Source organism: Artemia sp. Qi Xiang Cuo, chromosome 12 (genome assembly GCF_049724085.1).
Source record: "Artemia sp. Qi Xiang Cuo chromosome 12, ASM4972408v1, whole genome shotgun sequence".
Taxonomy (NCBI): Eukaryota; Metazoa; Arthropoda; class Branchiopoda; order Anostraca; family Artemiidae; genus Artemia; species Artemia sp. Qi Xiang Cuo.
In genome coordinates this window covers 26,950,635-26,975,351 of record NC_142805.1, presented here as the reverse complement: position 1 = coordinate 26,975,351, position 24,717 = coordinate 26,950,635, and the positions used below count along the sequence as shown (strand labels likewise).

Sequence of the window (24,717 nt, the reverse complement as noted above, 5' to 3'; positions counted from 1 at the left end):
TTGGTTATACTGTTTTGTCCTGGGGAACTGGATGGATGAGTAGGGTCTAGACCTTGTTCAAGTGCTCATTTATTTCAGTTACTAAAGTAGGAAGGCAGTTTTTTTTTTTTTTTTTTTTTTTTTTTTTTTTTTTTTTTTTACCAGGTGATTACCGTAATAAACTATATTGAAAACCATAAATTTTACCAAAAAAAAAAAAAAAAAAAAAAATATGAAGGACAAAAAAAAATATTAGAGGGAACCAATTGTACTTAAACAAGTGGCAGCAACAATTAAAATTATTTATTCAACCTCTAAAGCATTTTGTGGTAAAAATGAATTGTTTTTTGGTGAAAATAATGGTAATTACACAGGTGCTTTGGAATATTTATTGCAGTTCAGTCCATTTTGCAAAATTTTCATTGCTTATGGTGATTTAGTTTTCAGGTAACTTGCAGTTTACAACACAATTTAGCTAGAACAAAAGTGAATATATCACTTGATACTTTTTTTTATGCTCTTTCCTAATTCAATAATTGATTCTGGGGCCAATTTCATTTTGAGTCCTTAAAGGGCTTATAACAGCTCATAGTCACCAAAATTTAAAAACGTAGAAAAAAAATCATTAGTCTTAATAGCCTAGTGAAATGTTACTTTGAACAAATTTGCATTTTCACTGAACAAATTTGACATTTTCACTCTCTTTAAAAAATTCTGCAATTTTGTTTGTGTAATAACATTTTAGGCTACTATTAAAACTAAGAAAAATAATGATTACCCTTCCTGAATCAGCTGCAAGAAAGCTTTTTTAAAATGTTTGGCAACTAAGGACTGTTTTACCTTTTAAGGCTGGTAAATTTCTAGGTGGCACTATAATTTAATTAAGATGAAAGTGAAAATGTCATTTGATGCCTTTTTTTATGCTCTTTCATAATACAATAGTTGCTTCTGGGGCTAATTGCATCTTGAGCCCTTAAAGTGGCCCAGAAGGTATTTTATATGAATTATGGAAGAGGATAAAAAAGTATCAAATGATTTTTCCACTTTCATCCTAGCTAAATTATATGGCCCATACAAAGTCACCATGAAATTTACCCACCCCCCTAATGTGCAAATATATACCCAGAATTGGAATACAGGCTACCCTGATTTGTCAACAGCAAAGTTTTGAATTGCAAAATTCAACACTGTTTTGGTCAACAGTATTTGAAAAACTTGAAACAGTAGGAAAATAGTTTAGGTAAATATTTACCAAATAATATTATGCAGTTACAACTAAAGTGAATATACCACTTGATGCCCTTTTCATGCTCTTTACAAATATAATAATCATTTTTGTTGGAAATGAATTTTAGCCCCCCACCCCTATATATACCAATTCAGGGTATATATTTGCACATTAGGGGGGGGGGGTGATTCTATTTCTGATGTAAATGAGATGTAAGTTTAAACTTTCCCCCCACCCTCTTATGTGCAAATATATACCCTGAATTGGTATATATAGGGGTGGGGGCTAAAATTCATTTCCAACAAAATTGATTATTATATTTGTAAAGAGCATTAAAAAAGGCATTGAATGGTATATTCACTTTAGTTGTAACTTAATAATATGATTTGGTAAATATTTACCATAGTTTATATTTGAGTTGCCTAATAAATAAGGCTTGAATTGTTTAAGTAGGATAAGTATTTTTGGAATATGTTACTCTTGAACAACTTATTTATAAACTAATGATATGTTTTTAACCACTTTTCAATAACTTAACTAGTGTTGATAACTTCTTTGTGTGGTTACAAAAATGAAATACCTTTTGGGCCCCTTTAAGGGCTCAAGATGCAGTAAAGTTCTACAAAATCATTTTATTGAGTTAGGAATAAAGTGAATACACCATTCAATGCCTTTTTATGCTTATTACAAATACAATAAGAATTTCTATCAGAAATTAATTACCGCCCCCCCCCCCTATATGGGCTATACCTAACCTAACCCGGAAATGGCCTATATTGGGTGGGGGGGGGCTGAAATTCATTTCCAATAGAAATGCTTATTATATTTGTAATCAACAAAAAAAAAGGCATTGAATGGTGTATTAAATTTATTCCAAAATCAATAATATGATTTCATAGAACTTTACCCAACATGCAACTGGTCTCAGAAGCAATTATTGAATTAGCCTACAAGAGAGCATAAAACAAGGCATCACATTATATTTTCACTTTCATCTTAGCTAAATTATAGTGCCACCTAGAAATTTACCTTAGGGCCTCATTAAAGGCTCAACATGGAATTTGTCACAGAAATTATTATTGAACAATGAAAGAACATAATAAAATGCATCAAGTGATTTATTCAATTTTATTCTAGCTACATTATGTTGTAAATTGCAATTTTACCTACTTTCCTCTGATTCTTCTAGGCTATCCATCATTAGGTTGGTTATTGGTAAATATAGGCCTATACCAAATCATAGGCCTATTATTGAGTTAGGAATAAAGTGAATACACCATTCAATAACTAGTGATGATAACTTCTTTGTGTGGTAACAAAAATGAAATACCTTTGGGGCCCCTTTAAGGGCTCAAGATGCAGTAAAGTTCTACAAAATCATATTATTGAGTTAGGACTGAATTGAATACATCACTCAATGCCTTTTTTTATGCTGATTACAAATATAATAATCATTTCTATTGGAAATTAATTTTAGCCCCCCCCCCCCCTATAAAGGCTAAACCTAACCTAACCCAGAATTGGCATATATAGGGGGGGGGGGGCTGAAATTCATTTCCAATAGAAATGCTAATTATATTTGTAATCAACATAAAAGAAGGCGGTAAAATTCTACTTTAGTTACTTTTGGCTATCTTGGAAAGGAGTTGGGTTAGGAAAATGAAACTTTCAGGGATGGATGTACATGCTAAGGTTTGTCCCGGGAAAGTACTTTGAAGTACCCACCTCCACTCATCCCCCCTCTATATAATGGTAAATTACTGCACATTACTAGTTGTTTTTAACTCATATTTCATCCTATATTACTATCATAAATATAAATCACTGTTACCTTACACAACTTCTGCTTTTAACCTTGTTCATTATAATATATTCCAAAATCCTATTTAAATCCTAAGCCATTTAATTTTCAACCCATGCTGACTTTCTTTATGGTATATGAAACCAGCTTTGTTGTGATGTCACACTTGCCTTATCAGAAATCCTTACCCTTAAGGGTAGCAGGCACATGCCAAACAACTCTGTTGATAAGACCATTTAAACTGTATTAATTAAGGAAAGGATTTGACAACAGAGACCAGTAAAAATAACCTAATCCTTTTTAGAGGACAAATTATGTCATGGGAAGATGTTTTTGAAATTCCCCTTCCACCCAAACTTAAAATTTTCTAAAATTCTACTTTAGAAGCTTTTAAAATATTTCTAAAGTACAAAAAGATAGAGTGCTAAAAACATCAGAATTGACTTCAGAGGACACATTATATCACGGGAAAAGGTTTTTGAAATCACCCTTCGCCAAACTCAAAATTTTCTAAAATTCTACTTTAGAAGCTTTTAAAACATTTCTAAAGTACTAAAGGATACAGTGCTAAAAACATCAAAATCGATTTCAGAGGACGCGTTATTTCACGGGAAGACGTTTTTTACCTCCCCCCGCCCCCCCAATTCAAAAATTTGCTAAATTCTAGTGTGGAAGCTTTTATAATTTTTTAAATATTTCTAAAGAGCTAAGACAGAGTGCGCTACAGACATCAGAATCAACGTTAGAGTACTCGGTCGGTCTTGTGAAGTTTCTTTTTAAATCAGCCTGCCCCCAAAACTAAAAATTTCCCAAAATTCTATTTTAGAAGATTTTTAAATATTTATAAAGAACTAAATAATAGATTGGTCAATGCATCAGAATAGAATTCAGAGGACCCGTTATATCACGGGAAGAGCTTTTTGAAATCACCCTTCCCCCCAAACTCAAAATTTTCTAAAATTCTACTTTAGAAGCTTTTAAAATATTTCTAAAGTATTAAAAGATACAGTGCTAAAAACATCAGAATCGACTTCAGAGGACACGTTATATCTCGGGAAGAGGTTTTTAAAATCCCCCTTCACCCCAAACTCAAAATTTTCTAAAATTCTACTTTAGGAGCTTTTTAAATATTTCTAAAGCACTAAGACATAGAGTGCTAGAAACATCAGAATCGACTTCAGAGGACACGTTATATCACGGGAAGAGGTTTTTAAAATCCCCCTTCCCCCAAACTCAAAGTTTTCCAAAATTTTACTTTCGAAGCTTTTTTACATATTTCTAAAGCGCTAAAAGAAACAGTGCTAAAAACATCAGAATCAACTTCAGAGGATACGTTATATCACGGGAAGAGGCTTTTAAAATCCCCTTCCCCCCAAACTCAAAATTTTCCAAAATACTACTTTAGTAGCTTTTTAAATATTTATAAAGATATAATAGATCGAGTGCTAAAAATATCATAATCGACTTCAGAGGACACGTTAAATCACGGGTCGATTTTTTTGAAATCCCCCGTCCCCCCAAGCTCAAAATTTTCTGAAATTCTAGTTTAGAAGCTTTTAAAATATTTAAAATATTTCTAAAGCGCTACGACATCGAGCGCTACAGACATCAGAATCCACTTCAGAGGACAATTTATGTCATGGGAAGATGTTTTTGAAATCCCCCTTCCCCCCAAACTCAAAATTTTCCAAAATTCTATTTTAGAAGCTTTTTAAATATTTCTAAAGCACTAATAGATAGAGTGCTAAAAACATCAAAATCGACTTCAGAGGACACGTTATATCATGGGAAGAGGTTTTTGAAATCACCCTTCCCCCCAAACTCAAAATTTTCTAAAATATCTATTTTAGTAGCTTTTTAAATATTTCTAAAGAACTAATAGATAGAGTGCTAAAAACATCAAAATCGACTTCAGAGGACACGTTATATCACGGGAAGAGGTTTTTGAAATTCCCCTTCCACCCAAACTTAAAATTTTCTAAAATTCTACTTTAGAAGCTTTTAAAATATTTCTAGAGTACTAAAAGATAGAGTGCTAAAAACATCAGAATTGACTTCAGAGGACACATTATATCACGGGAAAAGGTTTTTGAAATCACCCTTCGCCAAACTCAAAATTTTCTAAAATTCTACTTTAGAAGCTTTTAAAATATTTCTAAAGTACTAAAAGATACAGTGCTAAAAACATCAGAATCGACTTCAGAGGACACGTTATATCACGGGAAGATGTTTTTGAAATCCCCCCTCTCCCCAAACTCAAAATTTTTCAAAATTCTACTTTAGAAGCTTTTAAAATATTTTAAATATTTCTAAAGCGCTACGACATACAGCGCTACAGACATCAGAATCAACTTTAGAGGACAATTTATGTCATGGGAAGATGTTTTTGAAATCCCCCTTCCCCAAACTCAAAATTTTCCAAAATTCTATTTTAGAAGCTTTTTAAATATTTCTAAAGCACTAATAGATAGAGTGCTAAAAACATCACAATCGACTCCAGAGGACACGTTATATCACGGGAAGAGGTTTTTTAAATCACCCTTCCCCCCAAACTCAAAATTTTCTAAAGTTCTACTTTAGAAGCTTTTAAAATATTTCTAAAGAATTAATAGATACAGTGCTAAAAACATCAGAATCAACTTCAGAGGACACGTTATATCATGGGAAGAGGTTTTTAAAATCCCCCTTCTCCCCAAACTCAAAATTTTCTAAAATTCTACTTTAGGAGCTTTTTAAATATTTCTAAAGCACTAAGAGATAGAGTGCTAGAAACATCAGAATCGACTTCAGAGGACACGTTATATCACGGGAAGAGGTTTTTAAAATCCCCCTTCCCCCAAACTCAAAGTTTTCCAAAATTTTACTTTCGAAGCTTTTTTACATATTTCTAAAGCGCTAAAAGATACAGTTCTATAAACTTCAGAATCGACTTCAGAGGATATGTTATATCACTGGAAGAGTCTTTTAAATTCCCCCTTCCCCCCAACCTCAAAATTTTCTAAAATTCTACTTTAGGAGCTTCTTAAATATTTCTCATGCGCTAAAACATAGAGTGCTATAAACATCAGACTCGACTTCAGAGGACACGTTATATCACGGGACGATTTTTTTGAACTACCCCCGCCCCCCACACGCAAAATTTTTCAAAATTCTAGTTTAGTAGCTTTTAAAATATTTTAAATATTTATACAGCGCTACGACAGCGAGCGCTAAATACCTCAGACTCAACGTTAGAGGACCATTTATGTCATGGGAAGATGCTTTTGAAATCCGCCGTCCCCCCAAACTCAAAATTTTCAAAAATTCTAATTTAGTAGCTTTTTAAATATTTCTAAAGCGCTAATAGATAGAGTGCTAAAAACATCAAAATCGACTTCAGAGGACACGTTATATCACGGGAAGAGGTTTTTGAAATCACCCTTCCCCCCAAACTCAAAATTGTCTAAAATTCTACTTTAGAAGCTTTTAAAATATTTCTAAAGTATTAAAAGATAGAGTGCTAAAAACATCATAATCGACTTCAGAGGACACGTTATATCACGGGAAGAGGTTTTTTAAATCCCCCTTCTCCCCAAACTCAAAATTTTCTAAAATTCTACTTTAGGAGCTTTTTAAATATTTCTAAAGCACTAATAGATAGAGTGCTAAAAACATCAGAATCGACTAGGATATTTACATCTGTTAAGAAGTGACTATTTCAAATGCAGGAAAAACGCATACATCTTTCCAATATATTTATAACCCAATTCACTGTTATCTTTGTTCGACTATTCCCGCCGTTTAACAATGAAACAATTAATTAATGCTTCAACAGATATTACGAGTTACAGCTTCAGTCTGTAAATGACAATTATTGAGATATGTCTTGCAATTTTTGTGAAATAAATTTCTGTGGTGGTATCGTTCAATTTCGTACTGTTGAGGCAGTCTTAGGGTTGTATTATAACCATGGCATGTTATTGAGAAGCAGGAATTGCGATATTTGTTGGCAGATTTGCGTAAAATATAGAAATTCGTTCCGTTGCCAGAAGTCTAGGCTTATACCTATCCGAGGTGGCCGTGAATATTCTCAGGTAAAGTGTATTTTTTCAAAATCGATCTATGACAAAACATGGATGGCTCGTTCACACCTTTCTGAGCTAGAAAATTTCCGTTTTTTGAGGATTTGGCTTCAAATACCGCCTCCAAGGGAGGATTTCATGATCAACAATGTTACTTGTTGTAAACAAACCTTTGTGGATTGGAGCCAGTTCTGTAGAGAGGTTTGTATGTACATATGTCATTCAAACTTCGCTCCTTTGGGAGGAGAAGGAGTCATTGTTGAGATAGATGAAGCCCAATTTGGGAAGCGTAAATATAATAGTGGTCGGATTGTCAAGGGTAAAAGGGTATTTGGTGGAATAGAGCGAGGAACTGGTAATTCATTCATGGTTTCTGTGCTGGATAGAAGTAGTGCCACATTGTTGGGAATTATCCAAAACTGAATCCTGCAAGGGACAACAATTATCAGTGACTGTTAGTGGGCCTATGAGTGCCTGGCTAGCCAGGGCTATCAGCGTTTACATGTCAATCACAGCATACATTTTGTTGATCCTGCAACAGGTGCTCACACCCAAAACATCAAGAAAAACTGGTGTGAACTTTAAGACAATATACCCAAATATAGCAGAAGATAAAAACATATGGAAGGATATCTGGCAAAGCACTATTTCAAAAAAAATATTCAATCTCCTCGAGAATGCACCATTTCATGAAATATATATCGGAGCTTTATAACCCCAACTAATTTGTTTTTTATGGGTATTATTTACTAATTAATGTTTAAAACGTTGTAACAGAAAATTTGGCAATATACTGTATCTAACCCCATTTGTTCTTAAAGCAATTCAAATGTTTTTGTCCAAATAGTTTAGTGTAGCAATCTTCATTCTTGAAGCTACGAGACGTTATTAGCGTGTAAATGGGGAGGGGGAAAGAGGGGGCAGAAGTAAATATTTGACTATAGATTATTCGGTACTTGTGCATTATAAATAACCCACCACTATACACGAAAGAAGTTAAGTTTGGTTACTGGTAATGAAATAAAATAAAATAGGATGAAAATATAATATGTTAGAAACAAAGTTGGGTTATATATTTGCACATTCGGGGGTGGGGGGGGGTAAATCAGAGCATATATTAAATATGTAACCTAACCCAGGTACCTTTGTCCCTCCCTAAACCCAAAAAACAACAGTTTAAATATTGTAAACGCAATAAGAAATCACGCTTTGCGATCCATTTGTCTAACAAATACCCGTTTGTCTGGTTTCCTTGTACAGTCTATAGCAGTGGGTTATTTATAATGCACAAGTACCGAATAATCTATATTCGTTTTGATTATTTTTTTTTGGAAACCCCTTAACATTTTGAGTTGGGTAACCACATAAAACATATTCAAATAGCTTAATCCTATGATGTTGAAAAATTTTGCTTTTCTTTTTTACATCCAAGATTTAAAATATGTAAAAAATGTTGGAACTTATATAAAAATTTTCTTTCGAGGGTGCAAAGGTTAGTTGAAAGGAGATTTGATCGCGGGGGAGGGGTTGGCGGGGGTGGTGGTCAGCAACCTGCTCGCGGTGCCCCTGCTTATACTAATCTAAGCTGACCATTTCGTTGCAACGTGTTGCACCGGAATAATACTCTAAAATCTGGTTGATAAATTGCATGTCTAACAAATTTGTCTGAGTTTTGTAAAAGGGGGAAACAACCCCTAAAAGTAAAAGATTTTAATAAAACTCATACCATCAAATTTGTGGTTCTTGGCGAATACCCGCCGGAAATTCCCCCGGAAAATACCTCCCCGCAGAAAATATCCCCCCCCCCACGGGAAATACCCTCACGGAAAATCCCCCTCCCCCCAAAAAATACCCCCGTGGAAAATAAGGCTTTTCAAATTATCAACCAGATTTAAGAGTATGAAGGGGGAATGGGATGAATGGTAAGGGGAATTTCTAAAACTTTGAATGATCTTTAAAAATTTGTGAGTTATAGCAATAAAACCTTTCAAAATAGATCTTATGTTTAAATGAAGTACAACAAAATTATTTTCAGATTCAAAACTTTGCTCAATCCCAACTTATAAGGTTTTAAAGGTATTCAAATACATTTCCAAAATTTTTGAAATAAAACATTGATGTGACTTAAAATTCTGTTCAAATAACTGAAATTGTATTTTCAGAGCTAAAGCCAGAGAAAAAGCAACTGATAACTGAAAATTAAGGTAAAATTTTGTTTTGTCAAAATTTCAATGGGTATTTCAAAAACATCTTCTCATGACATAACAAACATCTTCCCGTAACATAAATTGTCCTCTAAAGTTGATGCTGATGCTTATAGCGCTCTATGTCTTAGCACTTTAAAAATATTTAAAAATGCTTCTAAAGTAAAATTTTGGAAATTTTTGAGTTTAGGGGGAAGGGGGATTTCAAAAACATCTTCCCATAATATAAATTATCCTCTAAAGTTGATTCTGATGTTTGTAGCGCTCTATGTCTTAGCGCTTTAGAAATATTTAAAAAAGCTTCTAAAGTAAAAATTTGGAAAATTTTGAGTTTGGGGGGAAGGGGGATTTTAAAAACCTCTTCCCGTGATATAACGTGTCCTCTGAAGTCGATTCTGATGTTTTTAGCGCTCTTTGTCTTAGTACTTTAGAAATATTTAAAAAGCTCCTAAAGTATAATTTTAGAAAATTTTGAGTTTGGGGGGAAGAGGGATTTCACAAACATCTTCCCATAACATAATTTATCCTCTACAGTGGATTCTGATGTTTGTAGCACTCTATGTCTTAGCGCTTTAGAAATATTTAAAAAAACTTCAAAAGAAAAATTTTGGAAAATTTTGAGTTTGGGGGAAGGGGGATTTCAAAAACATCTTCCCATAACATAATTTGTCCTCTGAAGTCGATTACGATCTTTGTAGCGCTCTATCTATTAGTGCTTTGGAAATATTTAAAAAGCTTCTAAAAGTAGAATTTTGGAAAATTTTGAGTTTGGGGGGAAGGGGGATTTCAAAAACATCTTTCCATAATATAATTTGTCCTCTAAAGATGATTCTGATGTTTGTAGCGCTCTAGGTCTTAGCGCTTTAGAAATATTTAAAAAGCTCCTAAAGTAGAATTTTAGAAAATTTTGAGTTTGGGGGGAAGGGGGATTTTAAGAATCTCTTCCCATGATATAACGTGTCCTCTGAAGTCGATTCTGATGTTTTTAGCGCTCTATTTATTAGTGCTTTAGAAATATTTAAAAAGCTTCTAATGTAGAATTTTGGAAAATTTTGAGTTTGGGGGGAAGGGGGATTTTAAAAACCTCTTCCCGTGATATAACGTGTCCTCTGAAGTCCATTCTGATGTTTTTAGCACTCTATGTTTTAGAGATTTATAAATATTTAAAATTTTAATAATTTTTATTTTTTTAAAATTTTTTTTTTAGGGGTAAGGTGTTTTTTAAAAGCTGTTACCGTGATATAAAGTGTCCTCTGAAGTCGATTCTGATGTTTTTAGCACTGTATCTTTTAGAGCTTTAGAAATATTTAAAAAATCTTCTAAAGTAAAATTTTTGAAAATTTTGAGTTTGGGGGACGGTGGATTTTAAAAACCTCTTCCCGCGATATAACGTGTCCTCTGAAGTCGATTCTGATGTTTTTAGCACTCTATGTATTAGTGCTTTAGAAATATTTAAAAAGCTCCTAAAGTAGAATTTTAGAAAATTTTGAGTTTGGGGCGAAGGGGGATTTTAAAAACCTCTTCCCGTGATATAACGTGCCCTCTGAAGTCGATTCTGATGTTTTTAGCACTGTATGTTTTAATTCTTTAGAAATATTTTAAAATCTTCTAAAGTAGAATTTTAGAAAATTTTTAGTTTGGGGTGAAGGGGGATTTCAAAATCATCTTCCCGTGATATAACGTGTCCTCTGAAGTCGATTCTGATTTTTTTAGCACTGTATATTTTTTCGATTGATAAATATTAAAAATTGATTTGATTGTAAAATTTAGAGTTAGGGTGACGGGGGATTTAAAAAAACTCATCCCGTGATATAAAGTGTCCTCTGAAGTCGAGTCTGATGTTTTTAGAACTCTATCTATTATTGCTTTAGAAATATTTAAAAAGCTACTAAATTAGAATTTTAGAAAATTTTGAGTTTGAGGAGAAGGGGGATTTTAAAAACCTCTTCCCGTGATATAACGTGTCCTCTGAAGTCGATTCTGATGTTTTTAGCACTCTATCTTTTATTTCTTTAGAAATATTTAAAAAGCTTCTAAAGTAGAATTTTAGAAAATTTTGAGTTTGGGGGGAAGGGGGATTTCAAAAACCTCGTCCCGTGATATAACGTGTCCTCTGGAGTCGATTCTGATGTTTTTAGCACTCTATCTATTAGTGCTTTAGAAATATTTAAAAAGCTTCTAAAATAGAATTTTGGAAAATTTTGAGTTTGGGGGGAGGGGGATTTCAAAAACATCTTCCCATGACATAAATTGTCCTCTAAAGTTGATTCTGATGTCTGTAGCGCTGTATGTCGTAGCACTTTAGAAATATTTAAAATAATTTAAAAGCTTCTCAAGTAGAATTTTGAACAATGTTTAGTTGGGGGGTCAGGAGGATTTAAAAATAATCTTCCCGGGATATAACGTGTCCTCTGAAGTCGATTATGAGGTTTTTAGTACTCTATGTTTTAGTGCTTTAGAAATATTTAAAAAGCTCCTAAATTAGAATTTTAGAAAATTTTGAGTTTGGGGGGAAGGGGATTTTAAAATCCTCTTCCCGTGATATAACGTATCCTCTGAAGTTGATTCTGATGTTTTTAGCACTGTATCTTTTAGAGCTTTAGAAATATTTTAAAAAGCTTCGAAAGTAAAATTTTGGAAAATTTTGAGTTTGGTGGAAGGGGGATTTTAAAAACCTCTTCCTGTGATATAACGTGTCCTCTGAAGACGATTCTGATGTTTTTAGCACTGTATGTCATAGTGCTTTAGAAATATTTAAAAAGTTCCTCAAGTAGATTTTTAGAAAATTTTGAGTTTGGGGAGAAGGGGGATTTTAAAAACCTCTTCCCGTGATATAACGTGTCCTCTGAAGTCGATTCTGATGTTTTTAGCACTGTATCTTTTATTTCTTTATAAATATTTTATAAGCTTCTAAAGTAGAATTTTATAAAATTTTGAGTTTGGGGGGAAGGGTGATTTCAAAAACCTCTTCCCGTGATATAACGTGTCCTCTGAAGTCGATTTTGATGTTTTTAGCACTCTATCTATTAGTGCTTTAGAAATATTTAAAAAGATTCTAAAGTAGAATTTTGGAAAATTTTTGAGTTTGGGGGGAGGGGTGATTTCAAAAACATTTTCCAGTGAAAAAAAGTGTCCTCTAAAGTGTATTCTGATGTCAGTAGCTCTCTATGTAGTAGAGCTTTAGAAATATTTAAAATATTTTAAAAGCTTCTAAAGTAGAATTTTGAAAAATTTTGAGTTTGGGGGGAGGGGGATTTAAAAAACATCTTCCTGTGATATAACGTGTCCTCTGAAGTCAATTCTGATGTTTTTAGCACTGTATCTTTTATTACTTTAGAAATATTTTAAAAGCTTCTAAAGTAGAATTTTAGAAAATTTTGAGTTTGGGGGAAGGGTGATTTCAAAAACCTTTTCCCATGATATAATGTGTCCTCTGAAGTCAATTCTGATGTTTTTAGCACTCTATCTTTTAGTACTTTAGAAATATTTTAAAAGCTTCTAAAGTAGAATTTTAGAAAATTTTAAGTTTGGGTGGAAGGGGAATTTCAAAAACATCTTCCCATGACATAATTTGTCCTCTAAAAAAGATTAGGTTATTTTTACTGGTCTCTGTTGTCAAATCCTTTCCTTAATTAATACAGTTTAATGGTCTTATCAACAGAGTTGTTTGGCATGTGCCTGCTACCCTTAAGGGTAAGGATTTCTGATAAGGCAAGTGTGACATCACAACAAAGCTGGTTTCATATACCATAAAGAAAGTCAGCATGGGTTGAAAATTAAATGGCTTAGGATTTAAATAGGATTTTGGAATATATTTTAATGAACATGGTTAAAAGCAGAAGTTGTGTAAGGTAAGCAGTGATTTATATTTATGATAGTAATATAGGATGAAATATGAGTTAAAAACAACTAATAATGTGCAGTAATTTACCATTATATAGAGGGGGGGATGAGTGGAGGTAGGTACTTCAAAGTACCTTCCCTGGACATATCTTGGCGTGCACATCCATCCCTGAAAGTTTCATTTTCCTAACCCAACCCCTTTCCAAGATAGCCAAAAGTAACTAAAGTAGAATTTTACCAATTTTGAGTTTGGGGGGAAGGGGGATTTGTTATTTGAGTAGTATTTTAAGCCATATCAAGGTTAATTTTCAAAATTTTCCTGCCATTTACATCAGAAACAAAATTTCCATAGAAATGATTATTATATTTGTAATCAGCATAAAAAAAGGCATCAAATGATGTATTCACTTTATTCCTAATTCAATAATATGATTTGGTATATATTTACCTGGTTATTTTTAGAATTTGTAGTGTTTCCTACTGAAGAGTAGGCTAACTGCAAACATGTTACAAGTTAACTAAGTATATATTTCCCTGTATATCTTGAATTTTGGGTCACTACAGGTTAACTTTTTTTTATTTAACATTGCAAACATATTCTTCCTGTCAGGTAGGCCTAACTGGTATATTGTCTTAGTCTATGTTGGCATGAATATTTGGGCTGGTTGCGTTATTTTAGGCCTAATCCTTTATGTCAAAGTGGTGCTCAAGAGATTCCACAAATATCCAAACAGCTCACCAGATAGGTAGATATAAAGAAATGTTTCATTATGGATTATGAAAAACCTGTTCAGCATCTATTCTTCTACTTCTTCAATAACTACTGATACACTCAGGGCTTCCACTCTCGAATATTAAAATTCGGGGATAAGTCTTAAAAATTCGGGGAGTTTTCGGGGACAAGTCTTCAAGATTCGGGGATTTTTCGGGGGAAAAAACAAAATGAAATTTTGTCGTCAAAATTTAGGAGCCAAAAAGTTTTAGGTTCGTTTTCAGGCTCAAGTAGGGCTTGGATCCACATAGTAAATCAAGCCTTTCACAGAGTTGGTTTTAGAGCCAGAGCAGGGTTTTGGAACCCATAGCTGAAAACGCTTATTGCTGATATTGCGGCAAAAACTTCAAAATTGTTTTCAAATTAAAAAATAGCGTACACATGTGAATTGTAAATACCATTAGCGATTTTTCATTAAGTCATTAATCTCAGTAATTCCTTAATGATATTAAAAAAAATATATTGTTTGAGGTTTCTACATAGGTAAATTAAATAGACAAAATTAAAACTATAAGTATCGGGCAACATTAAATTTAAAACAAACAAGAACTAAATTAAACAAGTAAATTCAAACTTAAATTAGAAATGAAATTTTGACGACAATTGACACATCATTATTTTTTCTTGCTGATTCTAAGGTCTTAAGTGTTTACCCCCCCCTCCCCCAGAAATCCTCCTCGGAAAAAAACGGAAAATACCCCCGCCCCTCACAAAAATACCCCCCGCAGAAAATACTCCCCGCGGAAAGTACCCCCGTGGAAAATACCACCCGTGGGAAGTATTTCCGCGGAAAATACCCCCCCACGGAAAGTACCCCCGAAAAAAATACCCTCGGAAAATAGCCATCCCCCCCCTGCTGAAAATGCCCCCTCAGAACATACATTTTTTTTTCATTGGTTGTTTTTACTATGGTCTCCTTCATTTTGGTTACCTCATAATCACTATATAGTTACCGATTTACCCCCAACCCTACCATCAACCCTGCTGCCATCCATGTTCCAAATATAATACTTATTGCAGTCTTATTTTTATATCAGTCCTTCTAATGCCTGGACATGATATCTATAGACTACAAATTATACAAAATCACTTATCCTTTTTCTTCACACTAACATTATTTGGAAATATTAACCAACAGTTCGTGATAAATAAGTCCGAAAATAATGTAAAAGTTGACAAGAATACAATAAAAGCCTAATAACCAAATTTTTACTTTCAGCTGTAATGTAAATTTTCTGATGAATAATATTTTTGGGGTCACTTCCGTTTAAATCCCCTATTCCCCGACCTTGTACATAGTCTATAGCAAATTTTTTTCTCATTAGGAGGGGGAGGGGGTGGTGCATTTTTTATGGTAAGAAGAATGGATTTCGGGATTTTTCTTAAGAAGAAATAAATTATACCACAATTTCTTTAAATTCTTTTATTTCCATCTCGGAATTAGCATTCATACAGGGTTACTAATTTTTCAAGCATTAGAAGTTGTAAGGATAGGCCTAAATATCTAAACAAAATTATTAGGCTATCCTGAATTTGAGTAAAATTTATTTTCCGTAAAAATTTTTTCACCTGACTAACAGCTTTGCAAAACCTTAAAAAGATCTTAAAACTGCAGTTTAAAATATTACACCCACTGAAAATATTACACGGGTGAAAGGATCAGAATAGTAATTGTGAGGGGAGTGCTGGGTCAATACGTTTGAGGATAAAAGGTGGTATGACAAGTACAAATTCTCAAATAAAAAAAAGAAAAGAACTTAAATTTTACACATCGAATGAAACAAAAATTTAAATGTTAAGAATTCCTGGCAAAAAGATCAATTCCTTCAATATATTATGCGTTCAATCATTAAGTATTAAACATTAATACAGTATATCCCAAGCCAAAAATAGCAAAAGAAAGCCAAATTTAAACTTATGATTTGGCTTTCAAAACAATTCTCCTTTAGAGTTCAATTTCAAAGCCCAAGATCATACTGAGCGTCCCGTTAAACAACTTCAAATATAATTGTTGGCTAATTTTGTCAAGATTGTCTTGACCACGAATGGTGTAAATTTAAGAATCTTATAGTATTTGGAATACTGCATTCGAAATGGTTTAATCTAAATGCAGGAAAATGATACTTTTGTGAACAAATGAAGAACCGTCTATACTTAAATTTTATCGGTCTGGTTTTTATGCAAAGCAACACAGGAGACAAAAATTAACGGAGAAAAGAGTAGTGAAAAATTATGGTATGTAAAGTAATGTTTGCTAGGGTTTGCTAATGTTTGCTAAGTAAGTCGCTAGAGGTGGCACCATGGTTGGGTGATTTTAGGGGAAATTTTGGGGATTTGGGGAACCAAATTCTTTTTTGGGGAGACACATAGATTTTCGGGGAAATCTGCGAAAATTCGGGGATAGTAGAAGCCCTGGATACACTAGATTTCTGTAATTAAGCTCCTGACGACATGTAGCCACAAATTAAAGGTGATTCAGATATGTCAGTATAAATTTGTAATAGATGGTCAACGTTCATCATTCTTTGAAAATATTTTGCATACAAAAACTATGAAATCCTTTGCACAAGAGAAACGTATTCCAGATGGACTTTTAGGAAGGCTCACACGCTTAGTTTTAGCTTAGGATGGATTCGGAGTGATGATGTTTTGTAATAATACATAAACTTTGCAAATATATTAGTGAGAAAGTCTTCATTTAAATTTTTCGAAGAGCTTGTAGAAGCTCCTTTAGCTTTTTTGGTAAACCCCACGGCTTCTTTTTCAATTTACTACCAGAATTGAATTGAAAATCAAGTATTTTGCAGTAGGCGTCAAGACATGGCTAATTGTTGGAAAAAAAGCCAAGACAGATAGTCTGAGTAATTGAGAGGCAAAAATGTTTAAATGGCAAGGGTAAAAGGTGGGAGTAAGTATGACTCTCTTATTGGACAAGTACTTGTGTGTTAGTTTTTGAAAGGCACGCCTGCCTAGAGTCTCAAGCAGGTTGACCAAGAATTTAAAATTGACATAAGCCCATTATATTGCCTGGAATGAGAGGCAAACAAGGCACGCCCACCTATGGTCTTAGGAAGGTTGACCAAGAATTTAGAATTGACACAGGACCATTAATTTGCTTGGAATAACAGGCAAACAATCGTTTAAAGCCATCTTTATCTTCCAAATAGTACATTCTGAGCAAATTTTAATTTTTTTAATTTTTGAGTCACTCACTTGCCCGAGACTTTGGGTGGGTGGGCACCCCCAAACATTGTTCCAAATTCCTATCTCAATTTAGCACTTGTTCACGGATGCCCAACGTAACAAATCACTTTGCAAGTAGTATTTATTCAATGCCCCAGCTCAGTCCAGCATTCTGAGCTAATTTCAACTTTTTACAAATTTTTCAAATTTTTGGGTCACTTGCCTGAAACTCGGGGCAGGTGGGTGCCTAAAAAAATTGTCCCAAATTCCTGTCTCGTCTTAGAACTTATTGACGGATGCCTAAAGCCGTGAATGATTTAGACCGTCACTACATTACTTCCCAGAAAACAGAACAACCTATCTTCACTTCCTCTTTATTGGCATGCCGGTACATTTATTTGTGTCTTTTTGTGCCGTGCCAAGGAATGGGAAACTGGAACAGCAGTAGTGATCTACAATATCCAGATTACTAGTTTTTCGAAACGGACCGAAGGTAGATCTGGCCTTAGGTGTAATTTGGTTCATTTGGCCATAGACACTTAAAATATTTTTTATTATAAAACCCGTGAAATGAGAGGCCAGTTTTCCATCAGAATTTTCAAGCCTTGTAACATAACTATACTTTGACATTTTAACATGAGTGAATATTAAAATTTTAGGGGAAAAAGCAGGCTTTTTGTAATGATTGCCTTAAAACCTCTTGACTTTCCGAAAACAAGTGCATCGTTGCATAAAAAGTCAAGTGATCGGTACTCTGTCTTATTTCTAAACCCTTTGTATATGCCACATACCGATTTTTTTAAAGTTAGCTTTAAATAAGGTACACTACGCTAGCTTTTCTGTCAAAAAGAAAATCAGTAGGAAAAAAAGGAGGACTTGAAGTATAAAATGCCAAAATTTGGTCAGCCTTTTACTAAAAAGTTTGTAGTAGAGTTGTGGGAAGGGGATGTTAGGGGGTCATTGGTTGACTTTGGTCCTTCAGTCATGCAAAATGAAAATGGTTCCATGACTTAGCTTGAAACATGGTGAAATATATTTATATTTCTGCTAAAACATAAATAGTGGCAAGCCCCAGTGGCCCATTTAGGCTTTTATATTATACACATTCAAGCAAGATGTAGTTTGTTTACCCTTTTTCAAAAGAGTTGTTAGTTCCTAAAATGCAAGCCGTCCCATAAATAATTTATTATGAATAACTGATTTATTAGGTAATTTTTTTCAGAAAATAAAGGCATCATACTCAATTGTCCATGTGTGCGGTGGACATAATTATTGTATTTAAACTAAGGATCAAACAGTGAATCGAATGGCAAGTGTATTTCTTCGTTATCACTTTACAGGCTTTTAACATCAATTAACCCCCCCCCCAAGAGTCGAATGTTTGTGAAAAGTAGAATATATGTAGTATATATAATTTAGTTAGATTAAATAGTAAAATTATTTTCTGAAACAAAAGTTTTTCAAAGAAAAATGAAAAATTATTTTGAAGCATAAAACTAGCAGAAATAATTTCATATCATCCTGCAAACTGGAAATGCAAAGAAATTGTCACAAAAAATGCTGCACCAGTTGTGGGCCGGGGCTTAATTTGTATTTGATCAAAAATCTTAATACATTTGCGACTTTCAATTTTATTCTTAATATTTTAGAATCATACCTTTTATAGAAAGTTTTTCTTTTTTATTCCATTTCACACAAACATATAGCAAATTGTTGCGTAAATGTAACTTTTGAATAGAACACTAGCAATTTTGAAGTATCTTTTTAGCTTGTTTGATCAATATTTTTGTATGGCAGAATCAATAAATCATTTAGTTTTTTATTTTGATAATAAAAACTAAGAATAACTTTGATTTTTCAAAAATTTGGGAAGACTGTGTTTAAAAGGAAGTAAGTATCAATGTAATGTTAACTGCATGTCAGAATAATAAAACTTAATTAATTGTATAAATCATAATAATGTTAATTCATGGAAGTCTCAATAGTCTAATTTTTTTCTACCGATAAAAGAAAACCGTACAAAATATATTTTGTTTTCAATCAAGCAGAAATGGCGCTCTGAGCTTAAGGAACAGTTGACAAGCATTAAGTTGAAATTTTCATGGTGTGTTGAGGGGGATGCCAAAGAGTGATCAGAAGGCAAGCAGGCCCACCCTTACCCTTTTTAGATGCTTCCTCAGCACTTAATAAAATTTTATAAAAGCCATATTGTTGGAAAAAAGTCAAACGGTCAAATAACTCTTCTTCCACGGATGCCCCACCCCCTCGCAGTCCCAGGGCAAAGGCAAAGGTTGTTTCCAAAAAGGCTAAGGGATTTAATGTGAAACTGAAGGAAATTTTGAGGAGTTTGCTCAAGTAATTGAAAATATACTAGGTGGATCCAGGTTATCAAAAAGGCGTATTTGCTAACTCATAGGAACGCCTAAGGGTATTGACATAAAACTTTTAGGGCCACTGCTGCTACCACGACTGAAACTGCGACTACTTGCGACTGCAACTGCATCTGTTTGTGACTTCAACTATTCTACTTGTGACTACTTTCAGGAAATTTTGAGGGGGATATTAAACAAAACCAGACCACATTATGTGGTTGCTGGTTGTCAAAAGGGCGTATCAGCAATATTTCAGGAACGATTGAGAGTATTAAGTTAAAACTTTCAGAGCTTGCTGAGGGGCATGTTTGAAAGTGGTTGGAGGTAAACCAACCTCCCCAAATAGGTATTTTTAAATGCCACCCCCAGAGTCGTTCGTAGGGATGGAGGTGCACGGGGAAAATTAATCACAGAGCCCCCTCCCTACTCAAATATAAGCAAACAAAGCTGAAGCAAAGTGAAAAATTTGATCAAAGTGGGTAATCTCACAGCCAGACCCCCCCCCCCCCCCAGCTGTGGCACTCAGGGGCTGCTGACCCAGTCCCCCCTAGGAGTGTCTCTGCGTCCCCGCCACCACCCACCTCAACACAGATCTAAATTGGGAAAAAACGATTTTTTTTTCAAAATACTCAGCCTATTATCTATGCCTCCGGGGATGCCATGCTCCCCACAGCCCTGAGACAAGGATTATAAATTATATAATTGGCCAATTGTTTACAAGCAGGATTTATCATTGAGAAAAGGGAGAATGTTTGGTCCTTGGTGCGTCCGAAAAGGCTAAGGGTATTGAGGTGAAACTCCAGGGAATCTTGAACTAAATCAAAAGACACTATGTGCAACACAATTATCTAACTACAACTACTGGCGACTGGGACTGTGACTACTTATTATTGCTACTATTTGTAACGACTACCCTGACTACTTATGACCCCTTGGCCTTTTAGATCCCTCCCCCCCAATACAGATCAAAACCTTGAAAAACCATTTTGCTCGTAATACTCAAAATTACCCATTGGAAAGGCGAAAAGACTAAGGGTATTAAGGTTAAACCTTAGGAAATATTGAGGGGTGAGTTGAACTAAATCGAAAGAGACTATGCCTATCCAGTTTATCCATATGACGTTTCTGCAATCTCTAGGACTTTCTAAGGTCTCTAGGACTTTAAAACTTTCAAGGCCACTACTGTAACTGCTGGCCAAACTTTTGGCCCAGACTTTCAAGGCCAAACTTTCAAGGAACTGCTGCAACTGCAACTGTGACTAGTTTTGACTACGAATGTAATAACGACTACCTGGGACTGTGACTCCTTCTAACTATGACAACTTCTGACTATGTCTACGACTACTTACGGCCTCGACTTGTGACTGTGGCTGTGACTACTTGAGACTGGAGCTTTAACTACTTGCAGCTGCAAATATTTCTACTCTCGACTACTTTCAGGAAATGTTGAGGGGAATGTTGAGCAAAAACAAAGCATATCATGCAGATGCTTGTTGTAAAAGGGTGCATAACCACCATCTCAGAAAGAGCTGAGGGCAATAAGTTCAAACTAGCAGGGTATGTATAGGGGGATGATGGAAATTGTTTCAATGGCAAATGACCGTTCCTAGTCCTTTTTAGATTCTTCATCTTTACTGATCAAAATTTTGAAATAGCCACTTTATTCAAAATAGAAAGAAGGTTTAATAATTACGTTTCCAGGGATGTTATATCACTGACAGCCCCGAGGGGAGTGTTGTAAATTATGCAGTTTGCCTATTTTTTAAGTACAGGATTTACCATTGGGAAAGTGGGAATGTCTAATCCTGGGTGTTTCCGAAAAGATTTAGAAAATTAAGGTGAAACCTTAGCAAATGTTGAAGGGATGCTGAGCAAAATCAAAAGATACTGTGAATCCAGATTGTTAGAATGGTGTGAAATCAGGAATAGTTAACAGTATTAAGTTGCAACTCAGAAAATGTTGAAGGGTTGATGCATTTATTAAAATACACTATATGAATCGCACTAGTTCGTATTTTAGTTCTAAAAACCCCTGTTTGCAGTAATTTTTTCTGATTTTAAGCTTGACTTGAGTCTTCAATTTATTTTTTACTCGTTTTAGGATTTCTTTATTCCTCTATATCAGTATCTGTTATATTTAAGTCGAATATGTTTTTTTCTTTTAATTTCTGTTCGTTTTGGGTTTCATTCCATAGTAATTTCTGATCGCTTTAAGTTTGAACTATCATGGGAATTTATTTCTGCTCGTCTTAATTTCAATATTACTCTTTACTTTTCTTTCAAAAACCTCTTTTTTGGAAAGTTTTTTTTTTATTATTTCATTAAATTAGCCTTCTCCTACATATTTAAAACTGTCTGCTCTATTGGACAAGTTCAAGAATGGAACCCCATCAAATCCCAAGAATGAGATATGCATCGTTTTGTTCAACCTGCGCTATTGTGCTGACTACGTCTTGTTTTAGATCCCTAGGGTTGTACTTGTTGACTCCCTTCTGTATTTATGTACTTAATTTTGATTAACGACTCTTCTTGACTACTAAGGTCTATGCATTGTCCCTTCAGTGTGTTGGTACAGTTTGGTTTGAACTTAGGCTCCGTATTACACCAAGCTGATATCAAATCCACTGCGTCACTTCAGGAATTTTAGGTACTTCTGAGAAGTACGCGTTCGAACCTCTAAACCAGTTTAATTCAGTCGATTATCGGGAAATTTTGGTCTGATACCATTTGGATTTGCGGTAGCTCATAGCTGTAAAATCTTGAAATTAAACTATCAATTAATTCTAAGAAAACAACAGGATCCATATTCTTTGCTAGTAGCATTAACAAAAACAAATCACCAGCTTTGCATCTTTTGGTCACTATATTTATTTGCTTGTCACTTACAAGTCTGGCTTTTGCGCTTAGCGACCATCGACGCACAGCTGTACTAAAAAAGAACATGCTTCTATATAGAACTGCAACCACAGACAGAGAGAATAGAACTATAAACCAAAACCACATACACACATAGATCTTCTCATTAATGTTATTCAAAGGCAGCAAGCAAAAAATATCTCTTCTTTCGATGCTTCCAGACGGGCCATAAACGTGGAAAGTACATTTTGTCTGTTTTGGGAAGACCCTTGCCATGGGATCAAGTCTTTCTTCTGGATCTTGGTAAAGGAATCGCACAACACGGCTCCCGTAAGTCGTAAACTCGTATCCGAGAAAAACATTCACTAGATATGCTTGAAAAAAAACGTTCAAGCAATTTAGAATTTCACAAATTAAATACACAGATGCATATACGCTGTTTTCTCCGCGATAACCTTCAAGATGCTCTAAAACTAATTTCATCTCGGTTATTCTTTTATTTGAACTATCAATAGGAAAATTAAGGTTCTTTGTCAGCATTTCTATTCTATTAGATTCCCACATTTTCCAAACATAGCGTGGGATGTAGAACAATAATGCTTGCAGAAGCAGAAAAAATACAACAAACTCATAGTATTTAATGGACTTAGCTTTGTCTTTTCCCGTGTATGGTCCAATACCCGGGTACGCGATATCTACGCCAACTTTGTTGTTTATCAACGCACTTGTTTCTGGAAGAATGAATTTTGAATGAATCCAGCAATAAAGCTCAAAGTATCCGATTTTCTCTGAATTATCCGAATCCAACTCAGACGTAGTACAGTGAATAGTGGAACCAAACAACTGAGGTAGACCAGACGTTACTGCACTTACAACAAGAAAAAATACCGTGAACTTATAGTGCAGCTTAAAGATGAAATTATCAGTCGTGACTCGATCTATTTTGAGCAGATCAAGAGATTCATAAAATATGTTCATTTTTTTCTAATGTTTAAAGTTACTTAGCTTTACGACACAGACCGCAGATGGTACTAATAGCGTCACTAACCAAATTATGGAAGTATCAATTGGATTTACTAATTTAAGCTGAGCTTCAGAGCATGCGTTTATTATACTACTTTTTCTATTTGAGAAATAGATCGTTTTGTAATTAGTGATTTTTGGGAGTAAGAGTGGTTTTGTGTTCAATTTAAAAATTGAACTTTTGTAGGAGAATACAACGGTATTTGATCACATCTTAAATGATGTAACGACAACAAAGACTGTATCTCGGGGTTTCCAGAATGAGATGAAACGTTTTGCAATGATACGTCCAAGTGTGGATAGAATAGGTTGCTAGGGTTTTATCTTTTGTTTGTAAGATCACAAATAATCGTGCACCGATAATATTTCTAAACTCTCATCTATTCATAGCTCTATTGATTCTTCCTCTTAATTTTACTTCTATCATTTAAACAATCAAAAATGATCCAACAAGGCTTTGTTTGCTCAATCCCCGATACTTCTTTTGCCACCTTCATCCATCTGTCATGACGAATTGTCAGCTATGGCACAAAAAGCTATGGTTTTAAAAATAACAGTAAGAACTTTATTGGGTATCTCATCTTCAAAGACACCAGGAGCAAGAAGTATACAGTTGCCTCTTAGAATTGATACACAGGCATTTTTTGCGTAGTTGGAATAGTAAAGAACGAACCACAGGGAATCAGAAAGCGAAGCCAGTCAAATATTGCACCATACCCCAGAGAAGTAACTTTCAAAAGATACTTGTTTTATATTATCTTGTTAAAAGATCAGTATGTTCGATCATCATGCGTATGATGGTTCAGTAGCTGTCAAAGTTGCATTTTATTTTATATTTTGGCTACTATGGGACAGAGTTTATTCTAGCCCATACTATAAATGACACCATCACAAATAACCAACTTCAACTGCTAAGGCGACGTGATCTGACACCCTTATACATACTGACGGTATGACCAAATTACACACTGACATCCTTATAACTAAGAACATCATATAGTTTTTACTTTTAACGTCCTTAAAGGTTGTAACCTGCGATTATGACGTCATTTATCATATACCAGTTTCCTATATATCAATATAGGAAATTATTTATATGCCAATTATTCATATTATTCATATACCAAGGAATTATTCATATACCAATTATATATACCAATTTCCTTTAAAATGGGCCCTTAAATAGTTCTGTATTATGGCCCAGTGCCGCGCAAGAAAAAAAAAAAAAGGACATCAGTTTTTCACTTGCAAAACAGTGTTTTTGCTTATTGTTCAATCCAAAGGACTATTAGCCCCTTCAGACGTATAGGGAAACGCTCAGAAGCCTATGGGTATCATGAGAAAACCGATCTGTTTTTTCTATATTACCGAGCGGTTTTGGGGCTAGGATTTTTT

The 24,717-nt window shown here is 34.3% G+C and overlaps 2 protein-coding genes across 2 annotated transcripts in view; both read right to left on the bottom strand.

Moving 5' to 3' along the window:
- The window catches only part of ERp44 (Endoplasmic reticulum protein 44), a 39,326-nt gene extending 25,406 nt beyond the window's left edge, over positions 1–13,920 (bottom strand). The window contains exon 1 of the mRNA XM_089097821.1: positions 13,856–13,920. Within this exon, the coding sequence (XP_088953947.1) occupies positions 13,856–13,885 (30 nt within the window). The 5' untranslated portion in view covers positions 13,886–13,920. The remainder of the gene's footprint in view (positions 1–13,855) is intronic.
- Positions 13,921–22,134: 8,214 nt separating this feature from the next.
- Positions 22,135–23,277, bottom strand: LOC148945947 (innexin inx2-like). Its single transcript, XM_089097558.1, has one exon. The coding sequence runs from the start codon at positions 23,275–23,277 to the stop codon at positions 22,135–22,137; it is 1,143 nt and encodes a 380-aa protein (XP_088953684.1).
- Between the last annotated feature and the right edge of the window lie 1,440 nt (positions 23,278–24,717).